Below are 16,611 nucleotides of genomic sequence, written 5' to 3'. Positions count from 1 at the left end.
CAGTACCATGCTGTTTTGGTTACTATAGCCTTGTAGTATAGTTCAAAGTCAGGTAGTGTGATTCCTCCAGGTTTGTTCTTTTCTGCTTAGGATGTCTTGGCTACATAAACTCTTCTTTGGTTCCATATGAATTTTAAAATAGTTTTTTTCTAGTTCTGTGAAGAATGTCAATGAGTTTAATGGGAATAGCATTGAATCTATAAATTACTTTGGGCAGTATGGTCATTTTCACGATATTGATTCTTACTATCCATGAACATGGAATGTTTTTTCGTTTGTTTGTGTCTTCTCTAATTTCCTTGAGCAGTGGTTTGTAGTTCTCCTTGAAGAAGTCCTTCACTTTTTTTGTTAGCTGTATTTCTAGGTATCTTATTCTCTTTCTAGCAGTTGTGAATGGGAATTTATTCATGATTTGACTTTCTGCTTGTCTGTTGTTGGTGTACAGGAATGCTTGTGACTTTTGCATATTGATTTTGTATCCTGAGAGTGCCAAAGTTGCTTATCAGCTTAAAAAGCTTTTGGGATGAGATAATGGGGTTTTCTAGATATAGGATCATATCATCTGCAAACAAAGACAAAGACAATTTGACTTCCTCTTTTCCTATTTGAATACCCTCCCCTTTTTTTTCTCTTCCCTGATTGCTCTGGCCAGAACTTCCAATACTATGTTGAATAGAAGTGGTGAGAGAGGACTTTTTTGCCTTATACTGGTTTTCAAAGGGAATGCATCCAGCTTTTGCCCATTCAGTATGATATTGGTCATGGGTTTCTCATAAATGGCTCTTTTTTTTTGGTGTATGCTCCTTCAATTCCTAGTTTATTGAGAGGAGTTTTTAACATAAAGGAATGTTGAATTTTATTGAAGGCCTTTTGGCATCTATTGAGATAATCGTGTGGTTTTTGTCTTTAGTTCTGATGATATAATGAATTACATTTATTGATTTGCATATGTTGAACCAGACTTGCATCCTGGGGATGAAGCCAACTTGATTGTGATGGATGAGCTTTTTGATATGTTGCTGGATTTGGTTTGCCAGTATTTTATTGAGAATTTTTGCATTGATGTTCATCAGGGATATTGGCCTGAAGTATTTTTTGTTGTTTCTTTGCCGGGTTTTGGTATCAGGATGATGCTGGCCTCATAAAATGAGTTAGGGAGGAGTCCCTCCTTTTCAGTTGTTTGGAATATTTTCAGAAGAAGGGGTATCATTTCCTCTTTGTTCTTCTGGTAGAATTCAGCTGTAAATCTGTCTGGTCCTGTGCTTTTTTTGGTTGATAGGCTGTTCATTACTGCCTCAATTTCAGAACTTGTTATTGGTCTATTCAGGGATTCAACTTCTTCCTGGTTCAGACTTGGGAGGGCATATGTTTACAGGAATTTATCCATTTCTTCTAGATTTTGCAAGTGATTTGCACAGAGGTGTTTATAGTATTCTCTGATGGTTGTTTGTATTTCTGTGGGGTCAGTGGTGATACCCCTTTATCATTTTTTATTGTGTCTATTTGATTCTTCTCTCTTCTTTATTATTCTATTTAGTTAGCAGTCTTTCTGTTTTATTAATCTTTTCAAAAAGCCAGCTCCTGGATTCATTGATTTTTTTGAAGGGTTTTTCATGTTTGTATCACCTTTAGTTTCACTCTGATCTTGGCTTTTTCTTGTCTTCTGCTAGCTTTGGGGTTTGTTTGCTCTTGGTTCTCTAGTTCCTTTAGTTATGATGTTAGGATGTCAATTTGGGATCTTTCTAGCTTTTTGATGTGAGCATTTGGCACTATAAATTTCTCTCTTAACACTGCTTTAGCTGCGTCCCAGAGATTCTAGTGTGTTGTCTCATTGTTCTCATTAGTTTCTAAGAACTTCTTGATTTCTGCCTTAGTTTCATTATTTACCCAGGAGTCATTCAAGAGCAGGTTGTTCAATTTCCATGTAGTTGTGTGGTTTTGAGTGTTTCTTAATCTTGAATTCTAATTTGATTGTATTTTTTCTGAGAGACTGTTATGATTTCAGTTCTTTTGCATTTGGTGAGGAGTGATTTACTTCCAATTATGTGCAGTTTTAGAATAAGTGCCTTGTGGCACTGAGAAGAATGTATATTCTGTTGTTTTGGGGTGGAGAGTTCTGCAGATATCTGTCAGGTCCACTTGATCCAGAGCTGAGTTCAACTTCAGGATATCTTTGTTAATATTCTGTCTCTATCATCTGGCTAATGTTGACAGTGGGGTGTTAAAATCTCCCACTATTATTGTGTGGGAGTCTAAGTCTCTTTGTAGGTCTCTAAGAACTTGTTTTATGAATCTGGGTGCTCCTGTATTGGGTGCATATATATTTAGGATAGTTAGCTCTTCTTGTTGAATTGATTCCTTTACCATTATATAATGCCCTTCTTTGTCTTTTTTGATCTTTGTTGGTTTAAAGTTTGTTTTATCAGAAACTAGGATTTCAACCTCTGCTTTTTTCTGTTTTCCATTTCCTCGGTAAATTTTCCTCCATCCCTTTGAGTCTATGTATGTCTTTGCATGTGAGATGGGTCTCTTGAATGCAGCTCACTGATGGATGTTGGCTCTTTATCCAGCTTACCATTCTGTGTCTTTTATATGGGGCCCTTAGGCCATTTACATTTAACGTTAGTATAGTTATATGTGAATTTGATCCTGTCATCATGATGCTAGCTGGTATTTTGCAGACTTATTTATATAGTTGCTTCATAGTGTTGTTGGTTTGTGTACTTCAGCGTGTTTTTTGTAGTGACTGGTAACCATTTTTCCTTTCCATATTTAGTGCTTCCTTCAGGAGCTCTTGCAAGGCAGGCCTGGTGGTGATGAATTCCCTCAGCATTTGCTTGTCTGAAAAAAAATCTCATTTCTCCTTCACTTATGAAGTTTAGTTTGGCTGGATATGAAATTCTAGACTGAAAATTTTTTTCTTTAAGAATGTTAAATATTGGTCCAGCATGATGGCTCATGCCTGTAATCCCAGCACTTTGGGAGGCCAAGGAGGGTGGATCACCTGAGGTCAGGAGTTCAAGACCAGGCTGGCCAACATGGCAAAACCCCGTGTCTACTAAAAATACAAAAATTAGCCGGGTGTGGTGGGGAGTGCCTCTAATCCCAGCTACTCAAGAGGCTGAGGCAGGAGAATCACTTGAACCTGGGAGGCAGAGGTGGTAGTAAGTCAAGATCACACCAGTACACTCTACCTTGGGTGACAGAGCAGGACTCCATCTCAAAAAAAAAAAAAAAAAAAACCAGAATGTTAAATATTGTTCCCAATGTCTTCTGGTTTTTAGGGTTTCTGCTGAGAGGTCTGCTGTTAGTCTGATGGGCTTCCCTTTGTAGATGGCCTGGCCTTTCTCTCTGGCTGCCCTTAACAGTGTCTCCTTCAGTTTGACCTCCGAAAATCTGATGATTATGTGTCTTGGGGTTGATCTCATGGAGTGTCTTACGGGGGTTCTCTGGATTTCCTGAATTTGAATGTTGACCTTTCTTGCTAGGTTGAGGAAGTTCTCCTGGATGATATCCTGAAGTGTGTTTTCCAACTCGGTTCATTCTCCCCGTTTATTTCAGGTACCCCAATCAATCATAGGTTCAATCTTACATAATCTCATAGTTCTCACAGATTTTGTTTGTTCCTTTTTTCTCTAATCTTGTCTGCCTACCTTATTTCAGCAAGATAGTCTTCAAGCTCTGATATCCTTTCTGCCACTTGGTCTGTTTGGATATTGATACTTGTGATTGCATTGTGAAGTTCTTGTGTTGTGTTTAAACAGCTCCATCAGTTTATTTATATTCCTCTCTAAACTGGTTATTCTGGTTAACAGCTCCTGTAATATTTTATCATGGTTCTTAGCTTCTTTGCAATGTGTTAGAACATACTCCTTTAGCTCAGTGAAGTTCATTATTATGCATCTTCTGAACCCTATTTCTGTCAATTCATCCATCTCAGCCTCATCCCAGTTCTGTGCCCTTGCTGGAGATGTGTTGTGATCATTTGCAGCTGAAGAGGCACTCTGGCTTTTTGAGTTTTCAGTGTTTTTGCGTTGATTCTTTCTCATCTTCAAGGGTTTATCTACCTTTGATCTTTGAATCTGCTGACCTTTGGATGGGGTTTTTGTGGTCTTTTTTTATTGATGCTGTTGTTGCTTTCTGTTTGTTCTTTTAGCAGTAAGGCCCCTCTTTCCTAGGGCTGCTGTGGTTTGCTGGGGGCCTACTCCATACCCTGTTCACCTGGGTCCCTCTGACACCTGGAAGTATCACCAGTGGAGGTGGCAGAACAGCAAAGATGGCAGCCTGATCCTTCCACTGGGCACTGTGTCCCAGAGGGGCATTGACCTGATGCCCACCAGAATGCTCCTGTATGCAGTGCCTGGAGACCCCTGTTGGGAGATCTCACCCAGTCAGGGGAAATAGAATAAGGGACCCACTTAAATAAGCAGGAATTTCCCTTGTCCAGACTACCCAGACTCCTCAGAGCTTGCTGGCAGAAAAGGATAAGATTGCAGTCCATGATACTGTGGCTGCCCCTCCTCCTAGGGGCTCCTCTCAGGGAAATCAGAGATCTGTCCATAAACCCCTGGCTGAGGGTGCTGAAAATCCCTCAGGGAGGCCCTGCCTGGCAACAAGGAATGTGTCAGGGTCTCGCTTAAAGAAGCAGTCTGGCCACAAACTGTCACAGTGGCTGTGCTGTGCTGTGGGGAATTTCTCCTGGTCCAAACCACTCAGTCTTGCTGGCACCAGCAGCAGGGGAAATGGCCAACTGGAGCCATGGTGGTGGTGGGCACCCCTCCCTCCTGGGACCCGGTCTTCTTAGGCAGTCTCCAGCCTGCCCCGCTGGCCAGCAGGGAGTCCAATGTAAGGAAATCAATTTCCACTAAAAGTTGTATTGCAACTGATACACATTTTATCTTGTTGGATATTTTTTCCTCTATGGATTCTATCTTGGATAATTTTTTTCTTTTCTTTTTTTAAAGAGACAGGATCTTGCTCTGTTTCTCAAGGCAATCATGGCTCACTGCAGCCTTGAACTCCTGAATCACTGTCTTGGATAATTTCTAATGTTATGATTTTGAATTCATTAATCTTTTTTTCTGGAATGTCTAATATTTCATTAATTTTAACTTCTAAAAAATCTCAGACATTGTAGTCCTCTGTTTTTAATATTTTTCATATCTTTGCTTAACATTTAAAAATATAGAATACAGTTATAATAACCATTTTAATGTCTTTCTCTTTTAATTATAACATCTGTATAAGTTCTGCATTCATTTCAACTTATTGATTCAGCTTCTTCTTATGTCTTATTTTTTTCCTTCTTCATATGGCTGGTAATATTTCATTAGATGCCAGATATTGTAAGTGTTAGGTGCTGAATATTGTGTATTTCTGTAAACCTCCTTGAGTTTTTTTGTTGTTGTTGTTAAAGTTATGTTGTTCTTTTCTTAAAATTATGTGCTTTTATAATCATTCTCAATCATTTCTTATGTGGGATACAGTCAAATTACATGGGAACATTTTGATCCTTTCAGGTTTTACATTATGAATTTTTAGGTGGGTCTGGAGCAGTTTAGTTCTGCTCCCTGTGTAAGTGCCAAGAACTGTGCCCTCTTATTCTTTCAGATGCTTCTTAACCTGGCCTGAAGTTGTTTCCTCACGTGCATGTGCTAATCAATACTCTGCTAATCCATACTCAAGGAATATATTTTGCAGATTTCTAGGGTTCTCTCTGCGTGTAGTTCTCTTTTCTCTGGTACTCTTTTCCATGAACTCTAGCTGTATTGGTATTCCTATACTTTTAGCTCCATTTCTTCAACCCAGGGAGCCAGCCAACCTCTGTCTTAGTAATTTCATATGCCATGACCTGAACGCTCTCATTGAGACAGAAAGCTAGGGGAATTATAGGGCTAACTTTTTTTTGTTGTTATTTTTCAGAGATCACAGCCCTTTGTTGTATTATAGCCAGTGTCTTTAAAACCATTGTTTCATGTGCTTCATCTGTTTTGCTTTTTATGGCTTTTGTTTCAAGTGACAGGGTATATTGGTCCCTACCACTTGTCCAGGGGTGACATAACACTATTCTCGTATGCTTTCACAAGACCCATAAGAAATCTGTTACATACATAATTTGTTTGGACCCCAAAACCTGACTTATTCAAAGCAGTATGATGCTTAACTGCTTTTTCATCAAATCTTGAGCCTTCATCCCCTATTATTATTCTCTTTCCATTTCAAATCTTGTGATTAGTCTCCTTAAGAGAAAAGATGACAATAAATGTATCAGTAGTTTTATAATTTCTCTGAATCTATAAAAACTCTACTTTTCCCAAGCTATAAAAATTTGTATTTATCATTCTTGTTTTTGCTTCCAAGTGAAAGGTCATGGAAGAAAATACAGAGGGATATATACACATTTCTGCCTCTCTCTAGTAATTTTGGCATATCTCAGCTCCTTTTCATCAGTTTTGCATATTTATTCTTTGTCTTTGTTTTTATCTTTTCTACTGCTTATTTTTAAATTGATGTTTGTTGAAGAGCTGGGTTATTAACTGTTTTTATATTCTTCCTAGTATAGATTCACTGGGATTAGAGGACTAGAATTTCATTTTTGGAGTTTCCCTTTAAGCTTATGCTATATTTTCATTTAGATATTCAATTATCAGCAAGACAATTAAAGTTATGTTGTTCTTTTCTTAAAAGTGTGTGCTTTTACAATCATTCTCAATCATTTTCTTATTCCACTTATTTTATATTATATTAGAGAAGCATCTGCCAGCCTTTTTGTGTTTCAGTAATTATATATTACTGTGGCAATGTATTTTATATTATCTCTTTTTTAAAACCTATCAGTCTCCATCATTTTCTCTCTCAGGTTTAAATATCTTATGACAGGTGTAGTTTTTCTTTAAGTAAGGCAATATTCTGTCACCATCTTCTATTTTCACCTATCTCATTTGATTAGCATTGTAGAGGGAGTCATTACTTATCAAAAATACACTTGTCTCTAGTATAAGATCCTCTTATTTGGCAACCATCATCAACATTAATTTCAATTAAAACGTTTTTAAGAGAAAATAACTCACGCAGGTCCGTAGTTGCATACAAATATTGCAGTTGAAGCTCCCCCAAGGTTAGGACACATTGCAACTGCACAACCGACATAAAATGAATTGGCCCAAACCAACTATAAAGAAAAGGAATGTCAAGATAAAATATGGAAAACCATTCTATGCAAACAATGCATTTAGAGGATTGGTATAATCTTTGTCATGCTACAAAAAATAATGTACATAAATATTTATTAGTTACATATTTTTTCTAATGTTTATATTTATATTAAAATTCTTATATTGTTATGGCTGATTTTATGAGACCTACCAAGCTAGTTTTTCCTTACTGGTAATTCTCATAAGTCAAAAGGATAATATAATATATAACCAAATTCATAATATACAGCCAAAATAATTTCTTCTAGATTATTTGTGAAATACATTTTAATTCTATCCCTGGGAATATCATACAAACAATATTAAAATTAGACTATAAATGAAAACAATAACTTACATTTATTTGTTTTTCTCAGAAAAATTTTACAAATTACATCTTAAATTTTGCAATCTTAACCATATTCTTACCTTTGTCAAGTCACAAGACATAGGTAGGAGTTAAAAACATATTGAGTTGATTTTCAAAGATGCCTGCCATAAGGATGGTGAATCTTTATTTTTATCTAGTTGCAAAGAATAGCAAAGTTATTCAAAAGGAAGAAGACTTCTATGGAAAACTAGTTATAGGAGATAGGTAAAGAGGTGAGGAACATTACTAGTTTTTTGTGACAATGATAGAATAAAATTTTTTCATTGTCCAAATAAACAAAAAAGGGAAAAAAATACTGGTTTACTCCATTTGAAAAATAATCCAAGGAATTTAGACACAGAATGAATTTTAACAACACAAATTTCTGATCTCATTTATTTTACAACTTTATTAGCAAAACGTACTAACCTATTTCGTAAATTGATGTATCAATTGTTTTCCATAGGCTTGTTCTAGCCAGAATCAATAGTTTTGCAAAATATATTTTACCAGCTTTTTGTTTGCCTGAGAGGCAGCAGAAGTGCAAGAAAAGCCAAAGTGAACTGAGAACTTAAAAATGAGTTTTGGGAGGCCGAGGTGGGTGGATTGTGAGGTCAGGAGTTCGAGGTCAGCCTGGCCAACATGGCGAAACCCCGTTTCTACTAAAAATACAAAAACTAGCTGAGCGTGGTGGCATGTGCCTGTAATCCTAGCTACTCAGGAGGCTAAGGCAGGAGAATTGCTTGAACTCAGGAAGTGGAGGTTGCAGTGAGTCGAGATCACACCACTGTACTCTAGTCTGGGTTACAGGGCGAGACTCTATCTCAAAAAAAAAAAAAAAAAAGAGTTTTGCTTTCAGCCATCTTGGTGGTTTTGGTGAGTAAGTGACAGATCAATTCTGAGGTGATTAAAAGAGCATTTTTCCTTTTGAATGTTTTAAACAATTAACAAAAAATACAACTAAAATATATATATTTCCAAAAAATCATGTTTAACAATTTGGCTTATGAATAACTAACTACATCATTAAATTTTATCTAAATTGTGACTTTTTGGGGCTTTTGGAATCGTGAGAATAAATATTCACTATGTAGGTTTACGATGTATTGCTTTCATTAAAGAAACTAGATGTAATATTAATATGAACATTGGATGTAAGTCTAATATGAATATCACTAGGTGATAAATGCAAGAAAATTTTCTCTTATTTTGTTTAGAACATTAAGCAAGATATAGTTGTTGATTTTATAAGAATATAACCATTCCTAATTATTTAACCTTGTGTGTAAACTAGCCAATAAAGAGTAAGCTCCTCTTTCTGATTTAGCAATATGAAGGGAGAAGGGGCATTTGAGAACCGGCTTTTTTTGTTTTGTTTTGTTTTGTTTTTGTTTTATTACTTTACAGCAAAAGAGAAGACAAAGGATATATAAAAGCTATGACTCAGCCTTGATATCATCTTAGGGATATTGCATCTTTTTGTTAATCAGGACATCTGACACCCGATTCATTCTCTCAATTTTCCCGTAGTATCCAAACCATATTATTTACCAACATCTTTCCTGATGTCCTGGAGAGTGTCTAGACTTAGAACAACCTGTTGTTGAATGAAGAGTGAACATAAAGGGAACATGGAAGTTGCTATTATTTGTTCACTGCACCTCTGATAAGAACGAGTTGCTTTAAGACCCTACATATTAATTCAACTTATACAAATGGGTAAGTCTAGAGAAGAAGGTTAGCTCTTTATATTGCTTAAACAGGCTTTCCTAGAGGCTCAGTACCATGTCTAGGATTAAAGTATGGCCAAAAAGGTGAATTTTAGATACATTTACACTTCTATCTGAAATAATTTTTAAAAATTGGGAAAATGATAGGAAGTAATGGTTTTCAAGACATTAAGCAACACAACATAATACTCCTGAGATTTGCAGAAAAAAAGATAGAAACTGTATAATTGTCCTGGTTTATTGCCTGGAGACAGTTTCTAGATTATGGCTCAGGAGAAGTTTGATACATTCTCATAGTTATGAGAGTCTGATTGAGAGTCTTGGGGAGACCAAGGACACAGAAGTTTAGATGGCATAGTACTGAAGAGGTGAGAATTGTACAGTGACACACTAGGACAATGGGCAGAGGGTCCTCATCATCTATTCAGCAAAGTACTAATCAAAACATGTATGTGAAGAAACTAGTCTAACCCATTTACAAGAACTAGAGGAAATAATACCAAGGTTTACACAAAGCCAGAAATTGGACCTATTCCCACTTTCCGAATTGGACAACTTCATAATTCTCAGGGTGTTAGGTAGAGTGTGCAGAATAATCTTGCCTCTGTAGTGAGAGATCATTATCAGCTCTGGACTAAATGCTACTTTTATTCTACCTAACATATTTTAAAAGCAGGAACAAGGAGGATCAAATAAATTGCAGGTAACTTAGCTGTACCCAAAAAGACAGCTCAAGAATATTTATAGTATACAGATGAAACCAGCACTCAACAAGGCAAAATGTACAAATTGCGAATATAATAAAATTTACCCAACATGATATGAGGGAAGAAAATTTGATTAATAATGAAGAGAAAAATCAATCTATTGAAACTAACACAGAGCTAACATAGATACTAGAGCTAGCAGGGAAAATATTAATTATTACAACTCTATCTCATATGCTTAAAAAGCTAGATGAAAGAGCAAACATATTAGGTATATTCATTGAAGATGTAAAAATATTAAACTTGTAGAGATACAAACTTTAAGGTGCAAGATTGAAAACAAATTGAATGGGATTAACAGGAGACTAAACATTACAGAAGAATAGATTAGCAAACTTAAGATGTAGCAATAAAATTACTTGAAATTAATCACAGAGAGAAGAAAACCAAGAAAAAAGACAAAAGCATCAATTTACGTGGGGAAAACTTCAAGTGGCTTTCTACATGAATAACTTGAAGAGAACTTCCCACTTCCAGGGAAGGGAAGAGAGAGAGTGAAAGAAAGAGGTATTTCCAGAAACAATGGCCAACATTCTTCTAAATTTGATTTAAGTTATAGACTTAAAACTTCAAAAAGGCCAGTGAACTGCAGCACAAGAAACATACAGAAAACTTTGGTATATTATTATTAAATTGCTCAAGACCTATGATAAAGGAAAAAATGTAAAGGCAGCCAGAAAAATAAAGGCACTTTACATACAGAGAAATAAATTCTGGCAATTAAAATATGCACAAATAAGAATTAATCAATAAAGTTGTCAAATATTTACCTGTGTATAATGGCCACAGACTCTGGAACATGATAGACTATCAAAATCATAAAATTGGGTTTCATTATACCAAGCTGTAATGGCAAGTCTTGGTGTGAATGACTTTATTCCACCTAACCAGATATTTTCTCCAATATATTCAAAAGCTGCATAGCATTTATATGATTTATCCAAACAGTCGTTATGTTCAGATTTGCACTGGTTTGCCCATGCTTTAGCCATCTTTGCTAAACCTTTATCCCAAATCTGAAAGATAAAAATAATTTAAATTTAATTGTGCATAAGTATTTGCATTAAATTATTCTAATGATTGTAATCAATTAAGTTTTGCTTAAATTTATTATTTTAATAAGATGTAGTTTTTCTTTGGTATTTATTATGTTCATAGTTCGTCATTTATTTTTAGTTCTACTTCAGAAATACTTATTTATACTCACTCTATGACCGTTCATTGTTATATTACCAGTACTTAGCAGATGGCCTGGTACATTAGAGTCACTAAACAAATAAATTGGAATGTGATTAAAATAAGCCAGAATTCAAAGTCTAGTAATTCAGAGGGTCGGGAGGAGCCAAGATGGCCGAATAGGAACAGCTCCGGTCTACAGCTCCCAGCGTGAGCAACGCAGAAGACGGGTGATTTCTGCATTTCCATCTGAGGTACCGTGTTCATCTCACTAGGGAGTGCCACACAGTGGGCGCAGGTCAGTGGGTGAGTGCACCGTGCGCCAGCCGAAGCAGGGGCAAGGCATTGCCTCACTCGGGAAGCGCAAGGGGTCAGGGAGTTCCCTTTCCAGGGGTGACAGATGGCACCTGGAAAATCGGGCCACTCCCACCCGAATACTGTGCTTTTCCAACGGGCTTAGGAAACGGTGCCCCAGGAGAGTATAGCCCGCACCTGGCTCAGAGGGTCCTACGCCCACGGAGTCTCACTGATTGCTAGCACAGCAGTCTGAGATCAAACAGCAAGTCGTCAGCGAGGCTGGGGGAGGGGCGCCCCCCATTGCCCAGGCTCCCTTAGGTAAACAAAGCAGCCTGGAAGCTTGAACTGGGTGGAGCCCACCACAGCTCAAGGAGGCCTGCCTGCCTCTGTAGGCTCCACCTCTGGGGGCAGGGCACAGACAAACAAAAAGACAGCAGTAACCTCTGCAGACTTAAATGTCCCTGTCTGACAGCTTTGAGGAGAGCAGTGGTTCTCCCAGCATGCAGCTGGAGATCTGAGAACAGGCAGACTGCCTCCTCCAGTGGGTCCCTGACCCCTGACCCCTGAGCAGCCTAACTGGGAGGCACCCCCCAGCAGGGGCAGACTGACACCTCACATGGCCGGCCAGGTACTCCAACAGACCTACAGCTGAGGGTCCTGTCTGTTAGAAGGAAAACTAACAAAGGACATCCACACCAAAAACCCATCTGTACATCACCATCATCAAAGACCAAAAGTAGATAAAACCACAAAGATGGGGAAAAAACAGAGCAGAAAAACTGGAAACTCTAAAAAGCAGAGTACCTCTCCTCCACCAAAGGAACGCAGTTCCTCACCAGCAACGGAACAAAGCTGGATGGAGAATGACTTTGACAAGCTGAGAGAAGAAGCCTTCAGACGATCAAATTACTCCGAGCTACGGGAGGATATTCAAACCAAAGGCAAAGAAGTTGAAAACTTGGAAAAAAATTTAGAAGAATGTATAACTAGAATAACCAATACAGAGAAGTGCTTAAAGGAGCTGATGGAGCTGAAAACCAAGGTTCGAGAACTATGTGAAGAATGCAGAAGCCTCAGGAGCCGATGCGATCAAATGGAAGAAAGGGTATCAGCCCTGGAAGATGAAATGAATGAAATGAAGCGAGAAGGGAAGTTTAGAGAAAAAAGAATAAAAAGAAACGAGCAAAGCCTCCAAGAAATGTGGGACTATGTGAAAAGACCAAATCTACGTCTGATTGGTGTACCTGAAAGTGACGGGGAGAATGGAACCAAGTTGGAAAACACTCTGCAGGATATTATCCAGGAGAACTTCCCCAATCTAGCAAGGCAGGCCAACATTCAGATTCAGGAAATACAGAGAACGCCACAAAGATACTCCTCGAGAAGAGCAACTCCAAGACACATAATTGTCAGATTCACCAAGTTGAAATGAAGGAAAAAATGTTAAGGGCAGCCAGAGAGAAAGGTCGGGTTACCATCAAAGGGAAGCCCATCAGACTAACAGTGGATCTCTCGGCAGAAACCCTACAAGCCAGAAGAGAGTGGGGGCCAATATTCAACATTCTTAAAAGAATTTTCAACCCAGAATTTCATATCCTGCCAAACTAAGCTTCATAAGTGAAGGAGAAATAAAATCCTTTACAGACAAGCAAATGCTGAGAGATTTTGTCACCACCAGGCCTGCCCTAAAAGAGCTCCTGAAGGAAGCGCTAAACATGGAAAGGCACAACCGGTACCAGCCACTGCAAAATCATACCAAAATGTAAAGACCATCGAGACTAGGAAGAGACTGCATCAACTAACGAGCAAAATATCCAGCTAACGTCATAATGACAGGATCAGATTCACACATAATAATATTAACTTTAAATGTAAACGGACTAAATGCTCCAATTAAAAGACACAGACTGGCAAATTGGATAAAGACTCAAGACCCATCAGTGTGCTGTATTCAGGAAACCCATCTCAACTGCAGAGACACACATAGGCTCAAAATAAAAGGATGGAGGAAGATCTACCAAGCAAATGGAAAACAAAAAGAGGCAGGGGTTGCAATCCTAGTCTCTGATAAAACAGACTTTAAACCAACAAAGATCAAAAGAGACAAAGAAGGCCATTACATAATGGTAAAGGGATTAATTCAACAAGAAGAGCTAACTATCCTAAATATATATGCACCCAATATAGGAGCACCCAGATTCATAAAGCAAGTCCTGAGTGACCTACAAAGAGACTTAGACTCCCACACATTAATAATGTGAGACTTCAACACCCCACTGTCAACATTAGACAGATCAACGAGACAGAAAGTCAACAAGGATACCCAGGAATTGAACTCAGCTCTGCACCAAGCGGAGCTAATAGACATCTACAGAACTCTCCACCCCAAATCAACAGAATATACATTTTTTTCAGCACCACACCACACCTATTCCAAAATTGACCATATACTTGGAAGTAAAGCTCTCCTCAATAAATGTAAAGAACAGAAATTGTAACAAACTATCTCTCAGATAGTGCAATCAAGCTAGAACTCAGGATTAAGAATCTCACTCAAAACCGCTCAACTACGTGGAAACTGAACAACCTGCTCCTGAATGATTACTGGGTACATAACGAAATGAAGGCAGAAATAAAGATGTTCTTTGAAACCAACGAGAACCAAGACACAACATACCAGAATCTCTGGGATGCATTCAAAGCAGTGTGTAGAGGGAAATTTATAGCACTAAATGCCCACAAGAGAAAGCAGGAAAGATCCAAAATTGACACCCTAACATCACAATTAAAAGAACTAGAAAAGCAAGAGCAAACACATTCAAAAGCTAGCAGAAGGCAAGAAATAACTGAAATCAGAGCAGAACTGAAGGAAATAGAGACACAAAAAACCCTTCAAAAAATAAATGAATCCAGGAGCTGGTTTTTTGAAAGGATCAACAAAATTGATAGACCACTAGCAAGATTAATGAAGAAAAAAAGAGAGAAGAATCAAATAGATGCAATAAAAAATGATAAAGGGGATATCACCACCGATCCCACAGAAATACAAACTACCGTCAGAGAATATTACAAACACCTCTATGCAAATAAACTAGAAAATCTAGAAGAAATGGATAAATTCCTCAACACCTACACCCTCCCAAGACTAAACCAGGACGAAGTTGAATCTCTGAATAGACCAATAACAGGAGCTGAAATTGTGGCAATAATCAATAGCTTACCAACCAAAAAAAGTCCAGGACCAGATGGATTCACAGCCGAATTCTACCAGAGGTACAAGGAGGAACTGGTACCATTCCTTCTGAAACTATTCCAATCAATAGAAAAAGAGGGAATCCTCCCTAACTCATTTTATGAGGCCAGCATCATCCTGATACCAAAGCCTGGCAGAGACACAACCAAAAAAGAGAATTTTAGACCAATATCCTTGATGAACATTGATGCAAAAATCCTCAATAAAATACTGGCAAACAGAATCCAGCAGCACATCAAAAAGCTTATCCACCATGATCAAGTGGGCTTCATCCCTGGGATGCAAGGCTGGTTCAATATACACAAATCAATAAATGTAATCCAGCATATAAACAGAACCAAAGACAAAAACCACATGATTATCTCAATAGATGCAGAAAAGGCCTTTGACAAAATTCAACAACACTTCATGCTAAAAACTCTCAATAAATTAGGTATTGATGGGACGTATCTCAAAATAATAAGAGCTATTTATGACAAACCCACAGCCAATATCATACTGAATGGGCAAAAACTGGAAGCCTTCCCTTTGAAAACTGGCACAAGACAGGGATGCCCTCTCTCACCACTTCTATTCAACATAGTGTTGGAAGTTCTGGCCAGGGCAATTAGGCAGGAGAAGGAAATCAAGGGTATTCAATTAGGAAAAGAGGAAGTCAAATTGTTTCTGTTTGCAGATGACATGATAGTATATCTAGAAAACCCCACTGTCTCAGCCCAAAATCTCCTTAAGCTGATAAGCAACTTCAGCAAAGTCTCAGGATACAAAATCAATGTGCAAAAATCACAAGCATTCTTATACATCAATAACAGACAGAGAGCCAAATCATGAGTGAACTCCCATTCACAATTGCTTCAAAGAGAATAAAATACCTAGGAATCCAACTTACAAGGGATGTGAAGGACCTCTTCAAGGAGAACTACAAACCACTGCTCAAGGAAATAAAAGAGGATACAAACAAATGGAAGAACATTCCATGCTCATGGGTAGGAAGAATCAATATCATGAAAATGGCCATCCTTCCCAAGGTAATTTACAGATTCAATGCCATCCCCATCAAGCTACCAATGACTTTCTTCACAGAATTGGAAAAAACTACTTTAAAGTTCATATGGAACCAAAAAAGAGCCCGCATCGCCAAGTCAATCCTAAGCCAAAAGAACAAAGCTGGAGGCTTCACACTACCTGACTTCAAACTATACTACAAGGCCACAGTAACCAAAACAGCATGGTACTGGTACCAAAACAGAGATATAGATCAATGGAACAGAACAGAGCCGTCAGAAATAATGCCACATATCTACAAGTATCTGATCTTTGACAAACCTGAGAAAAACAAGAAATGGGGAAAGGATTCCCTATTTAATAAATGGTGCTGGGAAAACTGGCTAGCCATATGTAGAAAGCTGAAACTGGATCCCTTCCTTACACCTTATACAAAAATCAATTCAAGATGGATTAAAGACTTAAATGTTAGACTTAAAACCATAAAAACCCTAGAAGAAAACCTAGGCATTACCATTCAGGACATAGGCATGGGCAAGGACTTCATGTCTAAAACACCAAAAGCAATGGCAACAAAAGCCAAAATTGACAAATGGGATCTAATTGAACTAAAGAGCTTCTGCACAGCAAAGGAAACTACCATCAGAGTGAACAGGCAACCTACAAAATGGGAGAAAATTTTCGCAACCTACTCATCTGACAAAGGGCTAATATCCAGAATCTACAATGAACTCCAACAAATTTACAAGAAAAAAACAAACAACCCCATCAACAAGTGGGCGAAGGACATGAACAGACACTTCTCAAAAGAAGACATTTA

General features: G+C 37.8%; 2 protein-coding genes across 9 annotated transcripts in view; one reads left to right on the top strand and one right to left on the bottom strand.

The window, feature by feature from the left end:
- The window catches only part of CAPS2 (calcyphosine 2), a 122,765-nt gene that overhangs the window by 38,269 nt on the left and 67,885 nt on the right, over positions 1-16,611 (top strand). The gene's annotated exons all lie outside the window — the stretch shown is intronic.
- GLIPR1L1 (GLIPR1 like 1) overlaps positions 1-16,611 on the bottom strand; it is a 43,782-nt gene that overhangs the window by 17,530 nt on the left and 9,641 nt on the right. For all 3 annotated transcript variants that reach the window (XR_008512001.2, XM_024257467.3, XM_024257466.3), the window contains exons 2-3: positions 10,831-11,076; positions 7,071-7,171 (exon numbers count right to left, since the gene is read on the bottom strand). Coding sequence is in view for 2 of the 3 variants with exons in the window: in XM_024257467.3 (XP_024113235.2) it covers positions 7,071-7,171; positions 10,831-11,076 (347 nt within the window). In the remaining variant the exon portion in view is untranslated. The remainder of the gene's footprint in view (positions 1-7,070; positions 7,172-10,830; positions 11,077-16,611) is intronic.

Source organism: Pongo abelii, chromosome 10, assembly GCF_028885655.2.
Source record: "Pongo abelii isolate AG06213 chromosome 10, NHGRI_mPonAbe1-v2.0_pri, whole genome shotgun sequence".
Taxonomy (NCBI): Eukaryota; Metazoa; Chordata; class Mammalia; order Primates; family Hominidae; genus Pongo; species Pongo abelii.
Note: the sequence above shows the minus strand (reverse complement) of the source record. Positions and strands in the feature narration are given on the sequence as shown.